This window comes from Cyprinodon tularosa, unplaced genomic scaffold, assembly GCF_016077235.1.
Source record: "Cyprinodon tularosa strain WSP-4 unplaced genomic scaffold, ASM1607723v1 ctg548, whole genome shotgun sequence".
NCBI classification, from domain to species: domain Eukaryota; kingdom Metazoa; phylum Chordata; class Actinopteri; order Cyprinodontiformes; family Cyprinodontidae; genus Cyprinodon; species Cyprinodon tularosa.
Window position 1 is genome coordinate 235,807 of NW_024039283.1, and position 24,900 is coordinate 260,706.

Sequence of the window (24,900 nt, forward strand, 5' to 3'; positions counted from 1 at the left end):
TTACAGGAGGAAAAGTGAAAGTAATCAAAACAGCTGTTTTCACTGGAAAAACGTCCTAGAAATAAGTAAAAAATGTCTTAAATTAAGTGTATTTACCCTTAATTTCAGTAGGTAAATGAGATACTCTGCCAGTTTTCTTATTTTAAATGTAAATTAACTTATTCCATTGGCAAAATGTCTCTTTTCCCTCAATCCAAGAAAAAAATGAACTTATTTTAGGAAAAAAATGTCTTATTTAGATTTCTGGTCTCACCTGTCCTGGTGTTGCCTCCCTTGTAAAGCAGCGAACCGACAGCCTTGAGCAGAGCGGGTCGGGTCAGGTGTTGGTTCAGGCTGAACTCGGTTCGAGGAGCGTCCCCGTACTGGACCACGCCCACCCGGGTTCTGTCCTTGCCGATCTGAAAGGCTCCGGCGGTGGCCGAAATGAAGCTGCGGATGTATTTGAAGTTGGTCCTGCCGACGCTCCAGGAACCGTCAACCAGGAAAATCAGATCAGCCACCGCCGTGGCGGGGCACCCTGGGAACCGACAAGCAGAGCTCAGTGAGGATCGTCTCTGCAGGAGGACACGTCCTCTACCTGCTTGTTCTCTTCATGCTCGTTTACCGCTGGATATGATGGTGATAAAAGGCTTCTGGATCATTATATATACTTATGAGGACCTTCATAGTGAAAACACAGTAAACTCAGAGGATGTGAGTCACTAATGAAGCCTTAAAAGGAGATTCTGCAGGAAACAGGAGGCGCTGGATTCCTAAATCCGTTACGTGTTTCTGGATAACCAGATGGGCTCGGCTTTGCTAACCCAACTAACGGCAATTAAACCTCCGCACAGCTTTTTGGAGGCTACCTCTGAACTGGGTCCACAGAGGCAGCGGCAGAGTTCTTATAAACCAGCATCTGTAATGGTTTCCATTTCCATCAGGACAACAGGACTGGGCTCAAATCACAGCGCCGGCCTCTGACCCCAGCATGGAGCGCCTGCAGCTGTTTCCAATACTTGGCAGAAAATAATCCCTTAAGACTGAGATCATTGGAGCTTTACGGGGCCCGCTGCTAATTATCGCTGTACGATCGGGTCCAGTTTGTTAGGAACCATGTTTGGCTAACGTCACAGTCGGCCCTGACTAAAGGGAGGACGGGGGGGCCGTTGATTCATAGGGGCCACACAAAAAGACTGCTTTCTTTTAAAGGAGAAGTTCGGTCATAGTCAGAATTCAAACTTCTGAAAGTTCTTTAAATCTGCAATTATTCCATCCTTTCAATAAATGATCATTTCAATGTGCTTTACTGGAGGCATCCATGTTTGTCAAAGAACACTACTGCCACCTACTGGTTAGTGACATTGTCACGGTGCGGTATCGGCTGTTGATCAAGTCCCAGTGCTGTATCTGGTGTTTGTCACAACGCGCTATTATCCAAGTCATCTTGAAAACATTCTTCTTCCAAATGTTGGCTACATATTACGGGTTGTTTCTCTGGCCAGAAGTTCAATAATCTCAGTCTTAAGGGATTTGTTTTCTGCCACTTGACATTACTTAATTGGAGCTAAGTGTCACTTAAATATCTGGAGCTAGATGCTACATGTCGAAAGCTAAAGGCTACTTATCCAGAACCTAAGACCAAATATATGGAGCTAAATGCTAAATATCTGGCGCTAGATGCTACATTATCCAGAGGCTAATTACATGGAGCTAAAAGATATTTATCAGCAAATTTACATTACTTAATTGGAGCTATGTGGCACTTGTCTGGAAAGATTAAATATCTGTAGCTAAATGCTATATAGCTCAATGTAAAACTGCTACAAGGTAATTAGCTAATGCTAAAGGTTTAGCAGATTAGCTACATTTTCTTGCTACAAGGTAATTAGCTAATGCTAAAGGTTTAGGAGATTAGCTATATTTTCTTGCTACAAGGCAATTAGCTAATGTTAAATGTTTAGCAGATGAGCTACATTTTCTTGCTACAACATAATTAGCTAATGCTAAAGGTTTCACAGATTAGCTAAATTTTCTTGCTACAAGGTATTTAGCTAATGCTAAAGGTTAAGCGGATGAGCTACATTTTCTTGCTACAAGGTAATTAGCTAATGCTAAAGGTTTAGCAGATCAGCTACATTTTCTTGCTACATGGTAATTAGCTAATGCTAAAGGTTTAACAGATTAGCTACATTTTCTTGCTACACGGTAATTAGCTAATGCTAAAGGTTTAGCAGATGAGCTACATTTTCTTGCTACATGGTAATTAGCTAATGCTAAAGGTTTAGCAGATGAGCTATATTTTCTTGCTACATGGTAATTAGCTAGTGCTAAAGGTTTAGCAGATGAGCTACATTTTCTTGCTACGCGGTAATTAGCTAATGCTAAAGGTTTAGCAGATCAGCTACATTTTCTTGCTACATGGTAATTAGCTAATGCTAAAGGTTTAACAGATTAGCTACATTTTCTTGCTACACGGTAATTAGCTAATGCTAAAGGTTTAGCAGATGAGCTACATTTTCTTGCTACATGGTAATTAGCTAATGCTAAAGGTTTAGCAGATGAGCTATATTTTCTTGCTACACAGTAATTAGCTAATGCTAAAGGTTTAGCAGATGAGCTACATTTTCTTGCTACAAGGTAATTAGCTAATGCTAAAGGTTTAGCAGATGAGCTACATTTTCTTGCTACATGGTAATTAGCTAATGCTAAAGGTTAGCAGATGAGCTACATTTTCTTGCTACACAGTAATTAGCTAATGCTAAAGGTTTAGTAGATGAGCTACATTTTCTTGCTTATAAGGAGCTGATCGGGACTTACTGACTAGATCTGAAGTGGTGGGTTTCCTCGGTCCTCCTCTGGAGCTACCGCTCGACTCCACTGAAAGAGAAAACATCCATTAGTCATAAAAGAAGGAACATTAAGAACATTTGTTGGTTTAAACCATTTTTTGTTTGCAATATGAAGCCATGTCTGAATCAACCTTCTGGAGCTTTAATTTTCTTTATTGGTCGTCAAGAGTATAATAATAATCATTTATAAAATCAGATTTTCTATCCAGTATTTAAATCACATTTCTTTTCCCCCATGGAAAAACTTAACTGCCTGTAATAAAAATGAAAAACAAAAAAAGAACAATAAAAAATCTGAGAGACAAAACAGACCCCTCAGACGTTTCTGCTTCCCTTCAACTCATCACCAGAAACCATTATACCATGGGAGGAGATGACATGATGTGAATTGGAGCTATAGAAATAAACTGAATTGAATTGAATATTTAAGCAGATCAGATCCATCAATTTGTTTGCAATTTTTTGCCTTTTAACTTTCAAAAGACACTGATCCATGTCAACGAAACATCTAAAAAAAAATCTAATTATAAGTGAAAAATCTGGAGGGAAGCAGAAACCCTGAGGTCTGTCTGAGCTATCAGCTGAGGAGCAAACTGGAGCTCCTGATTGGTTCCCATTCAGGTCACTCACATGTGATCTGGCCAGAGATGGGCAGACTCTCCTCGGATCCGGCGTACGCTACTATGGTAACCACATAATTCACATCTGGAGTCAGGTCAGAGATGGAGGTCTTAGTCGCAGATGCAGGCAGAGAAACTTGTCTCGTCGGTTCTTCTGCAGGAAAGTAGAGAGTCAGAAGGAAACCATTAGGAAACAAGGACATGACTTCATCTCTCCAAGAGTCCAAGTGCTGACCTGCAGGGCTGGAGGAGCTGAGGAAACAGCAGTTTAATGAGAACTTTCCACATTACAGCTCAGCACATGCATTAACTCCTTAAAGCTCTCCGATCTGACATGAAATGCTTCCTAGTCTCTGGTAGAAGGAAGACCTACAAGCTAATAAGATCATTCCTGGATTAAGGAGCTCGGCTCTAGAAGTTTGTTGATGGAAACCTTCCCTGAAGGTTCTCCACTGAGCTGTTTTTAAAAAGCGTGCGTACAAAAGTATTTAAATCCATGTCCAGGTATAAATAGTTGGATTCCTCCCATAATTCTCTGCAGGCTGAGGCAGAGTGGAGGAGCAGTGTGAGAAACATCTAAGATCTTTCTTTAAGGGATGAATTGTTTCGCCCATTTCATCCAGCAGGAGATTTTCAGATTATTCCCACTGGGGGTGTGGATCACTGCAGAGAAATATTCCCACATCATCATGCTGCCACAACTATGCTTCACAGCATGGATGATGTTAGCTAGTTTTCTCCAGATGAAAGAGTAGAAGATCAGTTTTTCTGGTCAAATTCCATCAGTCTGCCATCCTTCCATCATAAAGGCCTTATTGGTGGAGCATCTTAGCACCGCCCAACATTTCATTGGTTCTCATGGTTATATATAATTTATGTTGTGTCTAACTAAAGGCTTTTTGTCCTTTCTATAAAATTCTTCCAAAACTATTTTTCAAACTGTTTTTTTAATCATTATTAATGCATCCATAAATTCACCGTTCACTATGATTTTGAAAAAAAAGTCTTGAAAATGACAAAGAATAAATAAAATTAACATGAAATTTGTTTTAAAAAAAACGAAATAATAACTTCACTCTCTTGTAAATCACAACAAATTTTGTTTGCATTATGAAGCCATATCTGCAAGTGCTACAAGATAACTAATGCTAAAAGTTTAGCGGATGAGCTACATTTTCTTGCTACAAGGTAATTAGCTAATGCTAAAGGTTTAGCAAATGAGCTACTTTTTCTTGCTACAAGGTAATTAGAGAATGCTAAAGGTTTAGCAGATTAGCTACATTTTCTTGCTACACGGTAATTAGCTAATGCCAAAGGTTTAGCAAATGAGCTACATTTTCTTGCTACACGGCAATTAGAGAATGCTAAAGGTTTAGCAGATTAGCTACATTTTCTTGCTACACGGTAATTAGAGAATGCTAAAGGTTTAGCAGATTAGCTACATTTTCTTGCTACACGGTAATTAGCTAATGCCAAAGGTTTAGCAAATGAGCTACTTTTTCTTGCAACAAGGTAATTAGAGAATGCTAAAGGTTTAGCAGATTAGCTACATTTTCTTGCTACACGTAATTAGCTAATGCCAAAGGTTTAGCAAATGAGCTACTTTTTCTTCCTAAAAGGTAATTAGAGAATGCTAAAGGTTTAGCAAATTAGCTACATTTTCTTGCTACACGGTAATTAGCTAATGCAAAAGGTTTAGCAAATGAGCTACTTTTTCTTGCTACAAGGTAATTAGAGAATGCTAAAGGTTTAGCAGATTAGCTACATTTTCTTGCTACACGGTAATTAGCTAATGCCAAAGGTTTTGCAAATTAGCTACTTTTTCTTGCTACAAGGTAATTAGAGAATGCTAAAGGTTTAGCAGATTAGCTACATTTTCTTGCTACACAGTAATTAGCTAATGCCAAAGGTTTAGCAAATGAGCTACTTTTTCTTGCTACAAGGTAATTAGAGAATGCTAAAGGTTTAGCAGATTAGCTACATTTTCTTGCTACACGGTAATTAGCTAATGCAAAAGGTTTAGCAAATGAGCTACTTTTTCTTGCTACAAGGTAATTAGAGAATGCTAAAGGTTTAGCAGATTAGCTACATTTTCTTGCTACACGGTAATTAGCTAATGCCAAAGGTTTAGCAAATGAGCTACTTTTTCTTGCTACAGGTAATTAGAGAATGCTAAAGGTTTAGCAGATTAGCTACATTTTCTTGCTACACGGTAATTAGCTAATGCTAAAGGTTTAGCAGATTAGCTACATTTTCTTGCTACATGGTAATTAGTGAATGCTAAAGGTTTAGCAGATGAGCTACATTTTCTTGCTACACAGTAATTAGCTAATGCTAAATAATAATAATAATAATAATAATATACTATATAAATGTGTATTTTTGCAAAACATAATCTTATAATATAATGATATAAAATATGTCTGTGTTTATTATATTAATATTTAATTGAAAAATATTGACATATATCTGATCCAGTTTGAGTTTAGTTTAATTAGTTTTTAATCTGAATAAATCTAACTGAAAGGTAATTTTAAAATTAGTTTTAGTCTTTTAAGTGGTTGTGACATGGAAGAGATTATTGTAATATTATCTCTGACTCTTTCATGTAACTAAAATGAGATCTAAGGCGCCTCCTGTTCGAGCTGTCTGAACTGGGGTCTGATCCAAGATGGCCGCCCTCTAGGCACGTCGACCAGCTTCCAATGAGGCGTCTACGTATGTAATGTTAATGGCTCCGCCCTCAATTGACAAAAGTTGGAATAAGTGCACAGAAAAAAACCACACTTGAGGAGAGAATCTACAAACTGCAAAAACGACTTAGAAAAAAGTGTTTTTACTCCTAATTTCAGCAGAAAATAAGATAATTAGATAATATGCACTTGAAATAAGACAAAGCAATTGTTTTTTCTTATTTTAAATGTAAATTGTAAATTGTGTTGTTCTATTGGCAAAGTTTCACACTTACCTCCTCAATTCAAGAAAAAAAAATGCAGGACAAAATGACTTATGTTATGACATCAGCAGTTCCGGCCAATCAGAAGCAGAACCCACCTGTATCTGAGGTCACTTCTATCCTGTAGCCCTGTATCCTGCTCTGCGGCCGCCTCCACATCATTTGAACCGTACTTTCACTTAAAATCTTAAACCTTAAATCAGACGGAGCGTCCACTGTGGAGACAAAACGTCACAGAAGGTTATTCATCCGGCTGCAGGATCCGCAGGTATTCTGATGACGAAGCCAACAGTCAACACTTCCAGGATGAAGTCAGATCAGTTCACTGTTGGAGGAGCAGAAGGACACGTGACGAACAGACAGAACAGAACTCAGACCGAGACGACAGACACGACATTAAACCCAGAGGGATGTTCCGCTTCGGAGAAACATCCCAGGTAACAGGCGGGATTACTGGGAGAGTTCAGGATCCCATCAGGAAGGAAGCAGTTTCTTTTAAACGATTTTTTCCCCAAAAAAATTTAGAAAACAATCCACTGGACTTTATTTAAAGGTTGAAGATGTTTCTCTTCCATCCAGGAAGCTTTTTCAATTCAAAATGTCAGAAATAGTTCCAGGCTCTTTTAATGCAGCCCAACAAATCCTTTAGAAAACATGCAAATAGAAACGGATGAACGGGTCCCCCCCTTTGGAATGGGGGTCATTTGGCTTCTTAGTTAGCCTGCAATGCCCCATACCTGTCTATGTCTCTGAAAGGGGGGTCGTTAAAGGGAATTGTTGGCCTGGATGAATAGGAAAGGTCTTCTGTTCCCCCTGTTTAACCCCACGTTAGCCTTTTTTGATCCCCCTACAAATGGAGTCACCCCGTCCTTCAGTGAGGTCTAGAAGCACAAGATCTATATCCAGCCATTCAGCAGAGATGCTGCTACATGGCTCTACGTCTTATTTTGGCATTTGACCAATCAGATGAGCCCTTGAATGATTTATTACCTACTGGGAATCAAGTTGGAAATAAAAAGTTAGAAAGTCAAGAAAAAAATATAAAAAGTTAATAAAAAGTTATAAAGTAAAGAAAGTAAAAAGCTACATGAAAAGTTAAAAAGTAAAGTTAAAAAAGATAAAAAGCTAATTAAAAAGTTAAAAAGTAAAGAAGAAAAGGTAAAAAGCTAATTAAAAATTAGAAAAAAAAGGTAAAAAGCTAAATGAAAAGTTAAAAAGTAAAGTTAAAAAAGATACAAAGTTAATTAAAAAGTTATAAAAGTAAAGAAAGAGACAAAAACCTAATTAAAAAGTTAAAAAGTAAAGAAAAAAAGGTAAAAACCTAAAAAAAAGTAAAAAAAAGTAAAAAGCTAAATGAAAAGTTAAAAAGTAAAGTTAAAAAAGATAAAAAGCTAATTAAAAAGTTAAAAAGTAAAGAAGAAAAGGTAAAAAGCTAATTAAAAATTAGAAAAAAAAGGTAAAAAGCTAAATGAAAAGTTAAAAAGTAAAGTTAAAAAAGATACAAAGTTAATTAAAAAGTTATAAAAGTAAAGAAAGAGACAAAAACCTAATTAAAAAGTTAAAAAGTAAAGAAAAAAAGGTAAAAACCTAAAAAAAAAGTAAAAAAAAGTAAAAAGCTAAATGAAAAGTTAAAAAGTAAAGTTAAAAAAGATACAAAGTTGATTAAAAAGTTAAAAAGTAAAGAAAGAAGGTAAAAAGCTAAATGAAAAAGTTAGAAAATAAAGTAAAAAGTTAATTAAAAAATTAAAAAGTCAAGAAAAAAAAGGCAAAAATCAAAAAGAAAAGTTGAAAAGTAAAGTTAAAAAGTTAATAAACCTAGTTAATAATTATATTTAGGTTTATAAACTAAAAAATGTCAGTTCCAGTATCATCATTAAAGGCTCTAAGGTTCTGTTGGACCAATAAAATGTTTTTCTTTCACTCTCAGAGAGTTTTTCATGAATTTCTTCTAGAAGCAATTTTGTTATTTTTCTTAATATATTTGGGGAAGTTGGCGTTTCTTGTTATTACATTGACATTGATTTTCTTTTCATCAAAATGTCCATATTTTTTGAGTGTTACGAAGGTAATAAGATCTTTTCCTGGATTCCAGTAACAATATTGGCTTGAAATTTGGATTTTTAAATGATTTCACTGAGTGCCCTATAAAGGGTTAAAGTTGGTTTTTCTTTCCTAACATAGATGGTTTCCTTCACTTCCTCTCAAACCAGCTTATTTATCCTAAATGTGAACTTTCTGATCGGATTCAGGTTGTCTTGGCTCAAAAGATTCACTTTATGACCAAAAGTGAGATTACAGGGAAGGTGAAAAGCTCAAAACTTTCTTTAAATTGAATTATTCTAGTTTATCTGAGGATGAAATAGTTGATGTAAATGTCTGAATGCAGATAGTCGTGTTTTCAACCTAAAATCTGTAACATTTTTTAGGTCAAACTGCTGATTTCAGAGTAAAATGATTTCAGGTGGAGCCTGAAACAGGCAGAGAAGCAAAGGAACCTTTTCTTCTAGAAGTTTTAATCTACTGGTCTCTTTACTTCTGATTGGAGCAACTGGAGTTCAGGTTCTGGATCCTTTACAAACATCTGTTACCAAAACTGGAAACTGAACCCCAAGAACAGGACATTTCAGGTGTTCTGAGCATAAAGCTGCTCTGGGAATAAAGATGGAGGTTTCCCATAAAGCTGATGATGATGGATAAACCGGTTTATACCGGAATCTTCATCAAACGCTTCGGTCGAGTTCCTTCACAGTAAAATGTCCTACAGAGTTGAAAATAACTGCTTTTCAGATAACATTTGGTCCCGCTGCAAAGGAGCGTAAAATTTACTCTATAGCTGGTGTCACATTTTCAGAGTTAATTTTACTCATATTAGTGTCAAAATTAAAAATAGACTGCCGATTAAAAGACAACATGTTAAGCTTGAATTTTTTTCTCAACCAGAACCTTTTCCTTAAATCTGGAGATTTTTTTTCAGACCTGAAAATAAACATAGATTTTCCAAAAATTAAAAAATTCTATTTACAAAATTAATCAGTTTAACTTTAATCTTGAGATGAATTAAAACGACCTCTTTGCTTCCATCAGGAAACTTCGGCTAAAGAGGGAAACTGAAGAGGCGTCGTCTTCCCCAGGCAGAGCATTGGTGAGATGCGAATGGGTGGCTTCATCCGGAGCTGCACTGCCCAGAACACCCACTAGGGGGCGGAGGAGAGGACATCAGAATGGTTGAATCAGTATGGAGTCAATTTTGTTCCATTATTATTGAACAGAAAGAACACGCTTTGTTAAAATAAAAAAAAAAAAGTAAGTATCCAGAATTTAAACTTTGAAAAAATCATCATCAAAAAAATGCAAAGGTTTTGAGAGTAAATTTACTGTTTTGTCCGATTTTATTTCTTTAGTGTTTTTCTGATTTGGGGCTTTTTCTTCATATCATTTTTATTTTGTTATACAGATTTCATATTTAAAAAATTTATTCTTTAAAATTTCTCCTCTTCAGGTTGAGGTTTATTAATTATGACGGAGTACTAGGGCCAGGATAGAGATTTTTTTTTTCTTCTATTTTGAGAATAAAGTCGTAATATTACGAGAATAAAGTCATAATATTACATGAATAAGTCGTAACATTACGATAATAAAGTCGTAAATTACGATAATAAAATCGTAAATTAGGAGAATAAAGTCGTAACGTTACTAGAATAAAGTCGTAACATTGTGAGAATAAAGTCGTAACATTGCGAGAATCAAGTCGTAACATTGCGAGAATCAAGTCGTAACATTACGAGAATAAAGTCGTAACATTACGAGAATAAAGTCGTAAATTACGATAATAAAATTGTAAATTAGGAGAATAAAGTCGTAATGTTACGAGAATAAAGTCGTAACAATATGAGAATAAAGGCGTAACATTATGAGAATAAAGTCGTAACATTGCGAGAATCAAGTCGTAACATTGCGAGAATCAAGTCGTAACATTACGAGAATAAAGTCGTAACATTACGAGAATAAAGTCGTAAATTACGATAATAAAATTGTAAATTAGGAGAATAAAGTCGTAATGTTACGAGAATAAAGTCGTAACAATATGAGAATAAAGGCGTAACATTATGAGAATAAAGTCGTAACATTGCGAGAATCAAGTCGTAACATTGAGAGAATCAAGTCGTAACATTACGAGAATAAAGTCGTAACATTACGAGAATAAAGTCGTAAATTACGATAATAAAATTGTAAATTAGGAGAATAAAGTCGTAACGTTACGAGAATAAAGTCGTAACAATATGAGATAAAGTCATAACATTACGATAATAAAATCGTAAATTAGGAGAATAAAGTCATAACATTGCGAGAATCAAGTCGTAACATTGCGAGAATCAAGTCGTAACATTACGAGAATCAAGTCGTAACATTATGAGAATAAAGTCGTAACAATATGAGAATAAAGCCGTAACATTATGAGAATAAAGTCGTAACATTACGATAATAAAGTCGTAACATTACGAGAATAAAATCGTAACATTACGATAACAAGGTCGTAAATTACGATAATAAAATTGTAAATTAGGAGAATAAAGCTGTAACATCATGAGAATAAAGTCGTAACAATATGAGAATAAAGCCGTAACATTATGAGAATAAAGTCGTAACATTACGATAATAAAGTCGTAACATTACGAGAATAAAATCGTAACATTACGATAACAAAGTCGTAAATTACGATAATAAAATTGTAAATTAGGAGAATAAAGCTGTAACATTATGAGAATAAAGTCGTAACATTACGATAATAAAGTCATAAATTACGATAATAAAATCGTAAATTAGGAGAATAAAGTCATAACATTACGAGAATAAAGTTGTAACATTATGAGAATAAAACGTAATTTAAATTAAATTAAACTTCATTCCCGTTGCGACTTTATTCTTGAAATAGAAGAAAAAAAAATTCTAGCCTGGCACTAACGCTCTGTCGTTATTATTTGCATGCTTTTCAAATGCCCTTTACAGATCACATTGTCTTCCCTTCTGAGGGCGGGCCCTCCTCTGGCGTCAGGAGAGAAGAAGCATTTCTATTGGTCTGCTGGATGTTATGAAACAGCATTTTTATTGGATTAGACTTGAAGAGAAGAGAATGTGATCCGTGAAACACAATTTAAGAAGAAAATAATTCATTTGAAATGTCTTAAAAAGAGAAATTTGAAAAAATAAAGCTTGAAAATATAAAGTCTGTAAAAATGCTGATGAATTAAGGAAATTAATTATATTAAAATAAATTGTTTGGTAAACATTTAAAGAAAACAAAGTAAAGCAAAGTTACTCTGAAAACCTTTTTTATATAAAGAGTTTTTCAAAGTGTGATTTCTAGGTTGCATTTTTTTTCTATTTACACCATACTCTTTTTTTTTTACTTTCAACAATAATGGACCAAACTTCCCTCCATATTTCAGGCCGTAGAAGAGAATCCGTCAGTCTGACGTCAGCTCCCTCTGAAGCCCACCCCTCCCACCATTGGCCTGCCTTCAGAAGCATCTGAACCAAGTCCTCGTTCCTTCAGGAGCCGAACCGTTTCTGTCACCAAAAGTTCTCCCTTCTGTTACAGAACCGCAGCATGGACCGGCGCCTCAGGCCGTCCATGACCTCAATCCAACACTTGGTGCTGAATTGATCACACAAACATTTCAGGGGTTGATTATACAATGGACGTCCGATCTGGACCGCTGCTTCCATCTTCTCCATTGCAAACCTCCTAAAAGATCACACAGAGTCCTCTGGGACCCGTGTTCATCTTTTCTGCTGTCGGTTTTCCACAGAACCTACCATCACCAGCCACTCTATTAGGTCCAGCCAGGGATCAGAACCTTTCCTCTCAGGTTTTGGTCCACAATCACTTGAAGGTATCTGTGGAGGTCTCTCAGGACTTCGGGGAACTCAGGCGATGTTCCAGAACCCGGTTTGACTTTAATGATTTGCTTCCTAATCCTGCAGGATGGAACCCTCAGCAGATGGGTCCATTGTTGTCTCATAGAGGTCTGTGACGGTGACAGGTAACCTTTGGTGGTTAGAGGATGTCCAGGTGGTACTACTGGGTCCAAATCAATTTTAACCTGATGGATCCTGGCTTTCATATAATTTAAGTTCTAAACGGACCATCTAGATTCTGCTCATTGAACTGAAGAGGAACGCGCAGACCATCTTGTCCAAGGTTCCACATGTTCCTTCACAGGTGGCATTCCTTCGAACAGAACCGGTGGTTCTCCTTCTGTTTCCTCTCCGCCATCCGGAACCAGGCGGCCCGTTCTCCTCTGGTTCCACCAGACGTTGTCCTCCAATCAGCTGCTGTCTGGTTGCTTTCAGACCATCTGGTTCCGGTACCAACCTCCCTTTAATCCAGATGAAGGAATGCTGCCCTGTGATTGGCTGATAGGCGGGGCTCTAAGGCAGAGGATTGGGTGTACCTAATAAAGTGGCTGGTGAGCGTCATCAGTAATTCTACAGTTAATGAGATGAAGAAGGACAGCAGGACGGGACAATCATGCAGGCGTACACGGGAAGTTGTTTTCAACAACTTGGAGCGACAAACAGAAGGTTTCCGTGTACGCAGACGACCACCGAACCATCTCAATATTTCACAATGATATTCTTCAGGTTGGGGTGTGCAGCCCTGACCTGGCTAGCTACAGAAATCAGCTGAACTTGCCTGGTTCTGGTTCTGCTGGAGGTTTCTTCCTGTTCAAAGGGAGTTTTTCCTCTCCACTGTCGCTACAAGCATGCTTAGTGTGAGGGATTGCTGAAGAGTCGATGAGTCGATGCAATCAGCTGGTTTTCCTTAGATAGAAAACTTTGAATCAATCTGACTGGATGATCTGGTGAACTGGAAAGTGACCTGAGATGTAATGATGTGAATTGGAGCTATAGAGATAAACTGCATAGAACTGAACTTATAGTTAGGCTACAGCAGCTTCTAGAACAAAACACTCATCTGGTTCTAACTGAGAACGAAACGGATGGTATGAAATAAGCTCATCTGTTTCTGTCAGTAAGCTGAGCTAGCTGAAGGTCTAACAGTAGAAGATCTGAGCTTAGCTGGATGAAGGTCTAACGGTAGAAGATCTGAGCTTAGCTGGATGAAGGTCTAACGGTAGAAGATCTGAGCTTAGCTGGGTGAAGGTCTAACGGTAGAAGATCTGAGCTTAGCTGGATGAAGGTCTAACGGTAGAAGATCTGAGCTTAGCTAGGTGAAGGTCTAACGGTAGAAGATCTGAGCTTAGCTGGGTGAAGGTCTAACGGTAGAAGATCTGAGCTTAGCAAGGTGAAGGTCTAACGGTAGAAGATCTGAGCTTAGCTAGATGAAGGTCTAACGGTAGAAGATCTGAGCTTAGCTAGGTGAAGGTCTAACGGTAGAAGATCTGAGCTTAGCTAGGTGAAGGTCTAACGGTAGAAGATCTGAGCTTAGCTGGGTGAAGGTCTAACGGTAGAAGATCTGAGCTTAGCAAGGTGAAGGTCTAACGGTAGAAGATCTGAGCTTAGCTGGATGAAGGTCTAACGGTAGAAGATCTGAGCTTAGCTAGGTGAAGGTCTAACGGTAGAAGATCTGAGCTTAGCTGGATGAAGGTCTAACGGTAGAAGATCTGAGCTTAGCTAGGTGAAGGTCTAACGGTAGAAGATCTGAGCTTAGCTGGGTGAAGGTCTAACGGTAGAAGATCTGAGCTGAGCTGGGTGAAGGTCTAACGGTAGAAGATCTGAGCTTAGCTGGGTGAAGGTCTAACGGTAGAAGATCTGAGCTTAGCTGGGTGAAGGTCTAACGGTAGAAGATCTGAGCTTAGCTGGGTGAAGGTCTAACGGTAGAAGATCTGAGCTTAGCTGGATGAAGGTCTAACGGTAGAAGATCTGAGCTTAGCTGGGTGAAGGTCTAACGGTAGAAGATCTGAGCTTAGCTGGATGAAGGTCTAACGGTAGAAGATCTGAGCTTAGCTGGATGAAGGTCTAACGGTAGAAGATCTGAGCTTAGCTAGGTGAAGGTCTAACGGTAGAAGATCTGAGCTTAGCTGGATGAAGGTCTAACGGTAGAAGATCTGAGCTTAGCTGGGTGAAGGTCTAACGGTAGAAGATCTGAGCTTAGCTGGATGAAGGTCTAACGGTAGAAGATCTGAGCTTAGCTGGGTGAAGGTCTAACGGTAGAAGATCTGAGCTTAGCTGGGTGAAGGTCTAACTGTAGAAGATCTGAGCTTAGCTGGATGAAGGTCTAACGGTAGAAGATCTGAGCTGAGCTGGATGAAGGTCTAACGGTAGATTATCTAAGCTGAGCTGAATGAAGCTCTAACAGTAGAAGATCTGAGCCTAGCTGGGTGAAGGTCTAACGGTAGAAGATCTGAGCTTAGCTGGGTGAAGGTCTAACGGTAGAAGATCTGAGCTTAGCTGGATGAAGGTCTAACGGTAGAAGATCTGAGCTTAGCTAGGTGAAGGTCTAACGGTAAAAGATCTGAGCTTAGCTGTGTAAAGGTCTAACGGTAGAAGATCTGAGCTTAGCTGGGTGAAGGTCTAACGGTAGAAGATCTGAGCTTAGCTGGGTGAAGGTCTAACAGTAGAAGATCTGAGCTTAGCTGGATGAAGGTCTAACAGTAGAAGATCTGAGCTTAGCTAGGTGAAGGTCTAACGGTAGAAGATCTGAGCTTAGCTGGGTGAAGGTCTAACGGTAGAAGATCTGAGCTTAGCTAGGTGAAGGTCTAACGGTAGAAGATCTGAGCTTAGCTGGGTGAAGGTCTAACGGTAGAAGATCTCTGCTTAGCTGGGTGAAGGTCTAACGGTAGAAGATCTGAGCTTAGCTGGATGAAGGTCTAACAGTAGAAGATCTGAGCTTAGCTAGGTGAAGGTCTAACGGTAGAAGATCTGAGCTTAGCTGGGTGAAGGTCTAACGGTAGAAGATCTCTGCTTAGCTGGGTGAAGGTCTAACGGTAGAAGATCTGAGCTTAGCTGGATGAAGGTCTAACAGTAGAAGATCTGAGCTTAGCTAGGTGAAGGTCTAACTGTAGAAGATCTGAGCTTAGCTAGGTGAAGGTCTAACGGTAGAAGATCTGAGCTTAGCTGGGTGAAGGTCTAACGGTAGAAGATCTGAGCTTAGCAAGGTGAAGGTCTAACGGTAGAAGATCTGAGCTTAGCTGGATGAAGGTCTAACGGTAGTAGATCTGAGCTTAGCTAGGTGAAGGTCTAACGGTAGAAGATCTGAGCTTAGCTAGGTGAAGGTCTAACGGTAGAAGATCTGAGCTTAGCTGGGTGAAGGTCTAACGGTAGAAGATCTGAGCTTAGCAAGGTGAAGGTCTAACGGTAGAAGATCTGAGCTTAGCTGGATGAAGGTCTAACGGTAGAAGATCTGAGCTTAGCTAGGTGAAGGTCTAACGGTAGAAGATCTGAGCTTAGCTGGATGAAGGTCTAACGGTAGAAGATCTGAGCTTAGCTAGGTGAAGGTCTAACGGTAGAAGATCTGAGCTTAGCTGGGTGAAGGTCTAACGGTAGAAGATCTGAGCTGAGCTGGGTGAAGGTCTAACGGTAGAAGATCTGAGCTTAGCTGGGTGAAGGTCTAACGGTAGAAGATCTGAGCTTAGCTGGGTGAAGGTCTAACGGTAGAAGATCTGAGCTTAGCTGGGTGAAGGTCTAACGGTAGAAGATCTGAGCTTAGCTGGATGAAGGTCTAACGGTAGAAGATCTGAGCTTAGCTGGGTGAAGGTCTAACGGTAGAAGATCTGAGCTTAGCTGGATGAAGGTCTAACGGTAGAAGATCTGAGCTTAGCTGGATGAAGGTCTAACGGTAGAAGATCTGAGCTTAGCTAGGTGAAGGTCTAACGGTAGAAGATCTGAGCTTAGCTGGATGAAGGTCTAACGGTAGAAGATCTGAGCTTAGCTGGGTGAAGGTCTAACAGTAGAAGATCTGAGCTTAGCTGGATGAAGGTCTAACGGTAGAAGATCTGAGCTTAGCTGGGTGAAGGTCTAACGGTAGAAGATCTGAGCTGGATGAAGGTCTAACGGTAGAAGATCTGAGCAGCATCTTGTCCTTCTAGCTACAGAGGATCCTGGTCTCCTAAACCACCAACCAGTCAGAGGGTTTGTGAAGAGCATCATTGTAAAATATTGCTGGAAAGCCGAGACTTTGGGCCCAGAGAGGCCGTCAAGGCTGACCGGGAAGATCACAGGACATCAGAGATGGAGGATCCACCAACCTGGTGAGTCCACGGCGCTGCTTCTGCTTCCAAACGGGTCAACGCATCCAGAAACAACCGGGGGGGGGGAATTTCAGGTCCAGACATCCATCGTTCCAACCCTCCCCCCCAACCCCCGACCCCACCCAGATCTTCTTCTGCTCTCAGTGTTTGACTCTTTCTGCTGCTGGACTTTAACTCCAGACAGAGAAGGTCCAACGATGTTGCGCCATGATGGGTGCCGCCGCCCCTGATGGGGCTCTAAATGAGAGACAGGAGCCCCAGGAGGCCCCAGGAGGCCCCAACCTCTCCTGGATCTTTTCCCTTTCTTAACTTCAGCCATTTTTTTCCCATCTTCTGGAAAATACATTTTTATTTAGTCAGGAGGAAAAATGTTGGGAGGATCCTTGATCAACTATATCCAAGTGCTCCCGTTCCCCCCCCCCCCCCCCCCCCCACCCCACCCCCCACCCCCCCCCTCTGTCTTTATAAACGGGACAAGTTTCATCTAAACCTGGAGCTAGAGTTGGAGCAAGAGCGCCCCCTGCTGTAAACACAACGAACTCCATCTAAGTCATAAAAAAGCCGCGCTAACAGAAAAAAAAAATGTTTTTATGTTTTTTAGTAAAGAAGTAAAATCTATAGAGACGAAGTTCTCCTCTAATTAATGTTTTTAAATAGATATTTAGAGTCTCTAACGTCGCTGAAGTTAAAGTCATGATTTAGAGGCAACATCTGGTCTGAAAGCTGCCTCCATAAATCTGAGGCAGATTTCAGGACATTTGTCAAATTCCTGCAAAGGGAAACAAAACTGAGGCTGTGGAGAGAAAAATAGTTCAACAAATCAAACGCACACTTTTTCCTTTCTCAGAGTTTATTCAGACTTTTCTGTTGGAGGTAAAGAGAAGATGAGAGGAGCTGGAAGTCAGATTGAGGGTTGGAAGAGGAGGAGGAGGAGGAGAAGCAGCTTTACCTGAGTCCTGGGCCTGGGAGGAGGACAGCTGCAGCAGGAGGGCCAGGAGGGCCAAGGCAGCCAGAGACAACCTGCTCTTCATCTTCAGCTCCTCTGCCTCAGCTGTACAAAGGAAAAGCTGCAAGGAGGAGGAGGAGGTTAGAGCTGCAGCTTCCTCAGAGTAAAACTCATAATGTCTCCCTGAAAAATACTCCTCAACTTTAACATAAAGCAAAATATAAATGCGCAACAAAAACGTCAAACGCCGCAGAAGCTCCAATCTAAAGTTCCCATCTTCCGACCATCAGAAGGTTTTTTTTTTCCACTCAGAGTTTCTGTTCTGTTGCAGAACATTAGGAACCAAATGACTTCAACTTATGTTCAAAGGAATCAAGTTTTCTTTTCCTCTCAGTGTTCAGAAAAGGCTGGAAGAAGGTTCGGTTCCGTGCGTAATTACGCACAGCGGTGCCAAGACACGGACGGGATTCTAGAACCGAAATGAATCAAATAAAACTTAAACCTCCTTTAAATATCTGCATGAAAAGCTCCATTAAAGTCAACTTTTATTAATTTTTTATCATAAAGAAGAGTGTTAAATAGTTCTATCCTGCTGGAGAACAATTCTTAATTATTTCTACATAGCAAATCCAGGTGAGAAATGAAGTTGTTTTATGAAGCACATCTACAAACATAGCAGTGCAGTTCCTGTAAATCAGAAAATACAGGAGAAAATTAGAGATTTTATTCTTTACATGGAGCCAATAACTTTGTTTTTACTCCATGTGGCTCAAGAGCTATAAAAGTTTGAAAATGGAGAATAATCCAGACTCACCTGCGGATGGAACCGCTGAAAATCTGTGAGTGAATAAATGAGTTAAAGCCTCTGCGGATCCCAGCCTGAGAAAAACCGAGTCCTGGTGTGGTCCGCTGCCGAGTCCACGATCTGCGTGGGTTCCCGACGCGTCGGAGAGTCTCCTTCCAAGTGGGGAGAGTTCCCAGACGGTCTGCTACTTAACGGGGGAGGGGGGGCTCTCCAAACTCTTACGACACGCAGCCGGGCCAGAAAGGGGCGCGTAACCTCTGAGAGGGCTGGCAGACTCACGGAAACTTTTCCATAGTTTTCTGCATTCCTTTCCGCTGATGGAGGATCTGTGCGCCCCGGCTGCGCATGGAGACAGCGGCGCAGCGCGGAAAGGGGGTCAGGAAAACTGTCTGAGGGCTTTATTCCCGTTGGATTCCGGGAATTATGGGGAAAATATTCCTCAGCGCAGAAGACTAAAGCCTGAGTCAAGCTTTTTCCTACTTTTAAACCCATCATTGTGGGTTTGTTTCAAAGGGCGCTTGAATTATCTGGGAAAAGTTCTGACACGTGTCCAGGACTGGTTTCAGGTGTTTTTCATTCATGGGTTCATATTAGAGCTGAATAAAGCAGCTGAAGGTTCCTGGCGCGTTAAAGGTTCCAAGGGGACCAGAAAGGGCCTTCAGGGCCATAAATGAAGCGCCTGTTCAGATTCCTGCCATCTGGAGACAGATCCATCCTTAAAACCAGAGAGGAGGAATAAAAACCCAACATCAGCTGTTCTGAATGAGCGCTAATGTCAGCTGTTATGCAAGTTTGATCAAATCCATCAGGATGTGCTGAAAGGAACGATGCGTGACGTAATTATCGCTGCCAAACCGCGTTTTGGCTTTTTAATTAGATCTTAGAGACTTGCATCGTGGCGCCAAGTCGGAACATCTGTGCGGCCTCTGGCGCCCTCTGGTGGCAGCCTGGCAGATGTTCCTCACCTGGAGGATGATGATGCGCGTGTCCTGATTGGTCAGAGCTCATCCAGATGAGCTGCTGGTCTCCACAAGGTGGCGCTGCAGCCTCAAGGTCAATATGTGTCCCAGAGTGACATTAAATATTTCATTTAAAATGATTTAATGTCATAATTTAAGTAAATCTAATTAGAGAAAGAGCATTGAAATGCAACATAAAGTTTATTAGATAAAAATCAGTCTTTTAAAACTGTTAAAATATTAAAATTATTGAATGACAGCTCCAATTATACCATATCTGCAACATTTATTCCTGCCATGGACACATTCTGCTGATATCTGGTTGGTCAGCTGTTCACTGCAGGCCAATCAGCTTCAGTATATAAGCTTTAGCTCCGCCCACTTTGACTGTAAAACATGAGCAGCGAAATACTTTAATTGTGTAGATTGTGATTTTATTCTATTATTGCTGGAAAAAAAATAAAACACATTGGTTTCCAATTATTAAAATATATATATATAGTGATATTTATATTTTTTATTGAGTTCTCAGGTCGAGTTTTAAAGCAAAAGTCCGCTAATATTCAGAATTCAAACTTCTGAAAGTAAAAAGGAAATTATTCCATCCTGTTCAATAAATGATCAGTGTTTTTAATTCAGAGTGTTCTTCTCTTATATTTGCGCTACGCGTCGCTGACTCCACCGTTATAGCGTATGGACTATGGGTATGCTGGTCTGACAGAACAGCGGCTCTGAACCCGCCTCATCAGCAGAACCTGGACCTAAAAACACAGACGGTGAACCCTGACCCCTAGTGGTGAAAGACAGGAAAGCAACAAACACAACTCTTGTTTTAATTCTATGTTTAATGTAGAAGTTCTGGACTGATGCGGCTCGGAAGTTACAGGAGTTCTGTTCGTTTGGGTCATTAGAGGTTCTGAAGATTCTGTTTATTGTAGAAGGAATAAGTTACCACTCCAAGAACATGGAATAAGAACAGAGAGGGGAGGGAACACGGAACCGGAACACTCTGGAACATCTTTGTACAAACTGGGTCGCTCCGTCGGCAGGGAGTAAACAGCCGGACCGGATTCAGTCCCTCTTCTGGGGGAAGGATGCCTTCACCAGCTCATAGAGAGTGAAGCCGACGCCTGCAGGGAGAGATGGGGGGGGGTCAGACAGAACCGCAGACGTTCCGCTTCCTGTCAGAGAAATAAAGGCTTTCTCACCCAGAACGGTGAGCGCCATGGTGGCCCGGTACAGCAGGGCGTCGCCGCTGCCTCCCTTCAAGTGGATCGGCATCCCGTTATCCTCCTGCGACAGAACAGCAGAGAACAGGAACAACATTAGAGAACCGGAATGACGACGCCAGAGACCAAGAACAGTTTCAGAGAACCGGAACACGGATCATAAATCTCTACAAGCTTCAGAATCACGGCGTTTAAAACGGACCGGCCCGTTCAGCGCAGCGGTTTCATCCTACATGTTCTCAGAGAACAGGAGACGGACGTTCTGCCTGTTCCGGATCTTCTCCAACAGGTGGAAAACAGGGGTTCTCGTGTCCTAACCAACAGCTAAAGGGGTCAAAGGTCACATCTGGTCTCAAAAAATCTAAACAACCAGCAGGAAAACTTTAACACTGAAATAAGGATGGAAAAAAATTAACTTCCTTTCAAGCAATCTAAGAAAATTCTAAAATCTCAATAAGGAGCATCAAGCCGGATGTTTCTGATCATCTTCATCACGACCACATCCATGCACAGACCTTTAAAACACTGAAAAAGATAAACGAATAAAATCCCAGTTTAATCTAGGAGGCGACGTTTAAACCCGGAGCTAAAGCTGCTGTGAGGCCCATCAGTAAATGCAGCTTAAAAAAGGCCGTTATTGTTATTTTGTTTTAATTGTGGCCTAATTCCCCGTCTGAGGCGATGGCGGTCATAGAAACACAGCGGCCATTTTTCCTGTCTTCTTAAACATCACACTGATCTGCATTAAGCAACAATGGAGCCCGATCAGCAGCAGACGGAACCAAACGAGTCGATACGGCGCCGATTGGCTGGAATGTGACCAAAAAGTCTGGTTGCCATGGCTACTCGGACCCAGGTAGGGGCCTTCTGGATGTTTCTACTACTTTCCATAATCATCTATAGGCAGGTACCTTCAGCTGCATCCGATTTTCTACAAATTAGGACATTTGGAGGAAAAGTGTTCGACTAAACATCAACACACGGATTATAGAGGATCTCCAGGATTTTTCCAGGTGGAATCCGTTTCTAGGAGGATTTAGATTGATGCGTTCCTTCAGCAAGAGGCTGATTGCATCCGGATGGATGAAAACTAACCCCCAAATCCCCGATGCTGCGCCCCGCTGGGCTCCAGACCGTCTGAGCAAAGCAAAGCCTACAGCCTCCGCTGTTCCTCCCTTCCCGCTGCGCTCCGACGTCCTCGGAGTTTGAGGAGAGCATGCGCCATATTATTAACTTCAAAGGAGCAAAACGTGCATAACTTAACGCTTGATTTAATACGACGTATCATCCAGCAGATGTTCAGTTTCTGCCTAATTTTCTTTTTGCTGTGGATTTCTGTAGCAGGGATAACTGGGATCATACATGTTTTGTATGAACCGTTTGTTCTCTACTTCCAAACTCAGCATCTCTTCATCCATTCCTGCAAAAAGACGTTTGTTTTGAAGTCATGTGACCACTAAACTGCCTAGGGACTACGGATGAAAACTAGCTTTAGAGCTATCATCATCAAGCTATCATCATCAAGCATATTTACATTTGTTTTTATACTGATGTTCATTAATGTGCTTTGTCCCTATTCAAATATATAAAAAATATATATAAAAAAAAGTTTTGAGAAGCGATCTTATGAGTTTTAAATGGATTTGTTTAAACTTTTAAGCCTCTCTGTATAAAATAAATTATTTGACGTAGATGAGAAATCTGCTTCCTGTTGTGATGAAATACCAATAGTCTGCATCCAATCATTTAAATAAACGCTCTTAATTTTTGGGAATATATATATATATATATATATATATATATATATATATATATAGTTACCAATGTTGTTAATATATTTTGAGAAACTGGATCTTCTCGACGTTGTTTTTCCTGTTTGGAGCGATTGCAATAGCGGATCTTGACCTGGCCAGAACAGAGGAAAAAATAGCTCAACTCCGTATTTTGACGCTGACGGACGGAGGAGTGGCGGTGGATGTGGATCAGCGCTCATTGATTAACGTCAAAGACAAGTACTCCACACGACGTACGTGAGCGGAGCGCTGACAGTATGTGGAATCTGGGGGTGAGGATCTTAAAAGGACCAAGTTCTGGCATTTTAGATCAATTAACTTCAGTCCTTCATCATAATTAGCCTGTATAATGCCTCCCTCAAGTGATTCAGGCAACTCCCCCCACTCTGTAATTGACATTTATGCACCATTTTTCACGCCACGTATCACTTTACTTGGATTTAGTTTTACATATGTATGTATATATATATATATATGTATATATATATATATATAAAAACGTTAACTGAAGCGTGTAACAAAAGTAATTCCCCTCTGGGATTATTAAAGTATTTCTGATAATGATTATAGGATCATCATCATCATCACTGCAGTGTGTGTCTGGGTAAAAGGTCCAGTTCTAAAAATCTGCAGGACGTTTACATTTATTGTCTTTCCACAAATTAAATGCAGAGAGGATCTTTGTTTGGTTCTGGTGCCTTAAAGTTGCAGGAAAGCTGCTGTTCAACTGTTTCTCCCGAGTGGTGCCCGACTTTACACGAGTGAATAAAGTGGATGTGATTGGTCGATTATCAAGGGGGCGGGATTGTTGTGGCGGAAGGTTCACAAGCCATTTGGTTGTCACCGGTGTCTCAGAAGCATCTTGCTAACCAGTTAGCAGCTTAGTGCTAGCAGGTTCCCAATGGGAATTTCCATTGGGACCAAGTAGCACTAAATTGGTGACTTAAAAACGACGCTGTCAAGGAACGCTATGGACAGAGGAAACATGCAAGAGGAGGAGAGTTTAGTGTCGGAGGTCGTGGATGAGTCTCCTCCGTCATCCATTTTTTATTTAGAGGAGGAAAGCGGGGACGAAGATGTTGTGGAAGAGGACGCCAGGGCGGCAGAAGCTTGGTTTGGTGTCATTTTAAGATAGAAAATTTCTATTTAAAAAGAAGAAACCTAACTTATGGGACAATATAGTTTGATAAAGAGTACATTTATATACGCGTTTAAGCCAGAATTATTTAACATTTAAATATGATTTCCCTACGAATTTAAAGATGCTTAGAAAATAGGAAGAGCAAACCACAAGCTGAACTGTGAGACCTGGAGAAGAGATGAGAGGGAAGCCAGACTGCTTGGCTAAAATAAAGCTGAACAGCTGATTAGATTAAAACCAACTGAATGTTCTGTGCTGAATAGTTTGACCTTTACTCCGCTTCAGGGACCCTAACCCCGCGTGACGTCACGTGACGATGGATTTAGACACATTAAGGTGAAATCTGATGTGTTTCTGTGGTGATTTTCTGCTGCGTTCACCTGGAAGATCTTCTGTTTCTGAGGAACTTTGTTGTCCACCTGCCTGCGGGCAGAGCTGCAGAAGCTCCGCCGCGCCACCTGCTGGACAGCCTAGGAAACACAGCCAGAGACGAAACAAACTCACTCAAAGGGACACAAATCCATTCAATATTTCAACAAATGTGAGACCAAGTTTAGGATTAGAAGCACAAGCATTCAGGGACTGAGAGGACAAGTATTTAAAGATAAAACCTGCCCGGAAATACTCGACCCCGGCTAACAGTCGGAAGCTAAAAAAAAACAAGCTAAGCTAAAGAGTTTTAAGCTAACTGATGAAACACCATCAGCTCCAATAACAGCAGCAGCCAGAACAGCAGCTATCTGACTAAAATACTCACTATCATGTGTCTGTACATCTTTCTCTGCCGGCTGGTAGCACGATTCTGGCACAAGGACACCGGAACTCCGCTGCTTCTTCTTCTCGCCTCTTACGTCAAACAACCGTTTGATGCCCTACCGCCACCTGGCGGGGATGACCGCCAATCACGCAAAAAATAAAAAGAAATGAAATAAATGAAAAAAAATATTGATACAATTTACCATATTTGTCTTGTCTTGTTTATATCTCCTTAAAAATGTTTGTTTTTTTGACGTTCCCTAATTAAATATTTCATGTTTCGAATCTTCCTCTACGTATGGCGGCCTGTAATGGGACGTTCAGAGACGAAAATAAAATTGTAATTTACATATTTGAGTTTAAAGTGGAATTTTTATGAGAATAAACACGAAGATTTAACAGTAAAAAAAATACAAATTTAAGAGATTATAAAGATGCAAATGTATAAGGAAACAAGTAGCAAATGTACGAGAATAAATAGGCTAATTTAAATGCAACTTTACAAGATAAAACATGCACGTTTAAAGATTCTAACCATGCAAATTTAGAAGAAAAATTAAGCAAATTTAGCACAATAAACATTTACGAGCTTATAAACATGCAAATTTATTATATCATTAATTTTTACTTAAAAATGCTCCATGAGGCCA

General features: G+C 40.1%; 2 protein-coding genes across 4 annotated transcripts in view; both read right to left on the reverse strand.

Moving 5' to 3' along the window:
- Nucleotides 1-18,568, reverse strand: part of col12a1b (collagen, type XII, alpha 1b) — a 188,772-nt gene extending 170,204 nt beyond the window's left edge. For 2 of the 3 annotated variants that reach the window (XR_005282461.1, XR_005282460.1), the window contains exons 1-6: nt 18,382-18,568; nt 17,571-17,688; nt 6,506-6,622; nt 3,462-3,605; nt 2,800-2,859; nt 254-517 (exon numbers count right to left, since the gene is read on the reverse strand). Coding sequence is in view for 1 of the 3 variants with exons in the window: in XM_038304931.1 (XP_038160859.1) it covers nt 254-517; nt 2,800-2,859; nt 3,462-3,605; nt 6,506-6,622; nt 17,571-17,652 (667 nt within the window). In the remaining 2 variants the exon portion in view is untranslated. The remainder of the gene's footprint in view (nt 1-253; nt 518-2,799; nt 2,860-3,461; nt 3,606-6,505; nt 6,623-17,570; nt 17,689-18,381) is intronic. The other variant, XM_038304931.1, reaches the window with a different exon arrangement.
- Nucleotides 18,569-20,156: 1,588 nt separating this feature from the next.
- LOC119796405 (cytochrome c oxidase subunit 7A2, mitochondrial-like) lies at nt 20,157-24,412 on the reverse strand. Its single transcript, XM_038304914.1, has 4 exons — nt 24,252-24,412; nt 23,875-23,964; nt 20,540-20,624; nt 20,157-20,461 (listed from the first exon to the last, which is right to left on the reverse strand). The coding sequence occupies exons 1-4, from the start codon at nt 24,267-24,269 to the stop codon at nt 20,403-20,405; spliced, it is 252 nt and encodes an 83-aa protein (XP_038160842.1). The 5' UTR covers nt 24,270-24,412; the 3' UTR covers nt 20,157-20,402.
- Between the last annotated feature and the right edge of the window lie 488 nt (nt 24,413-24,900).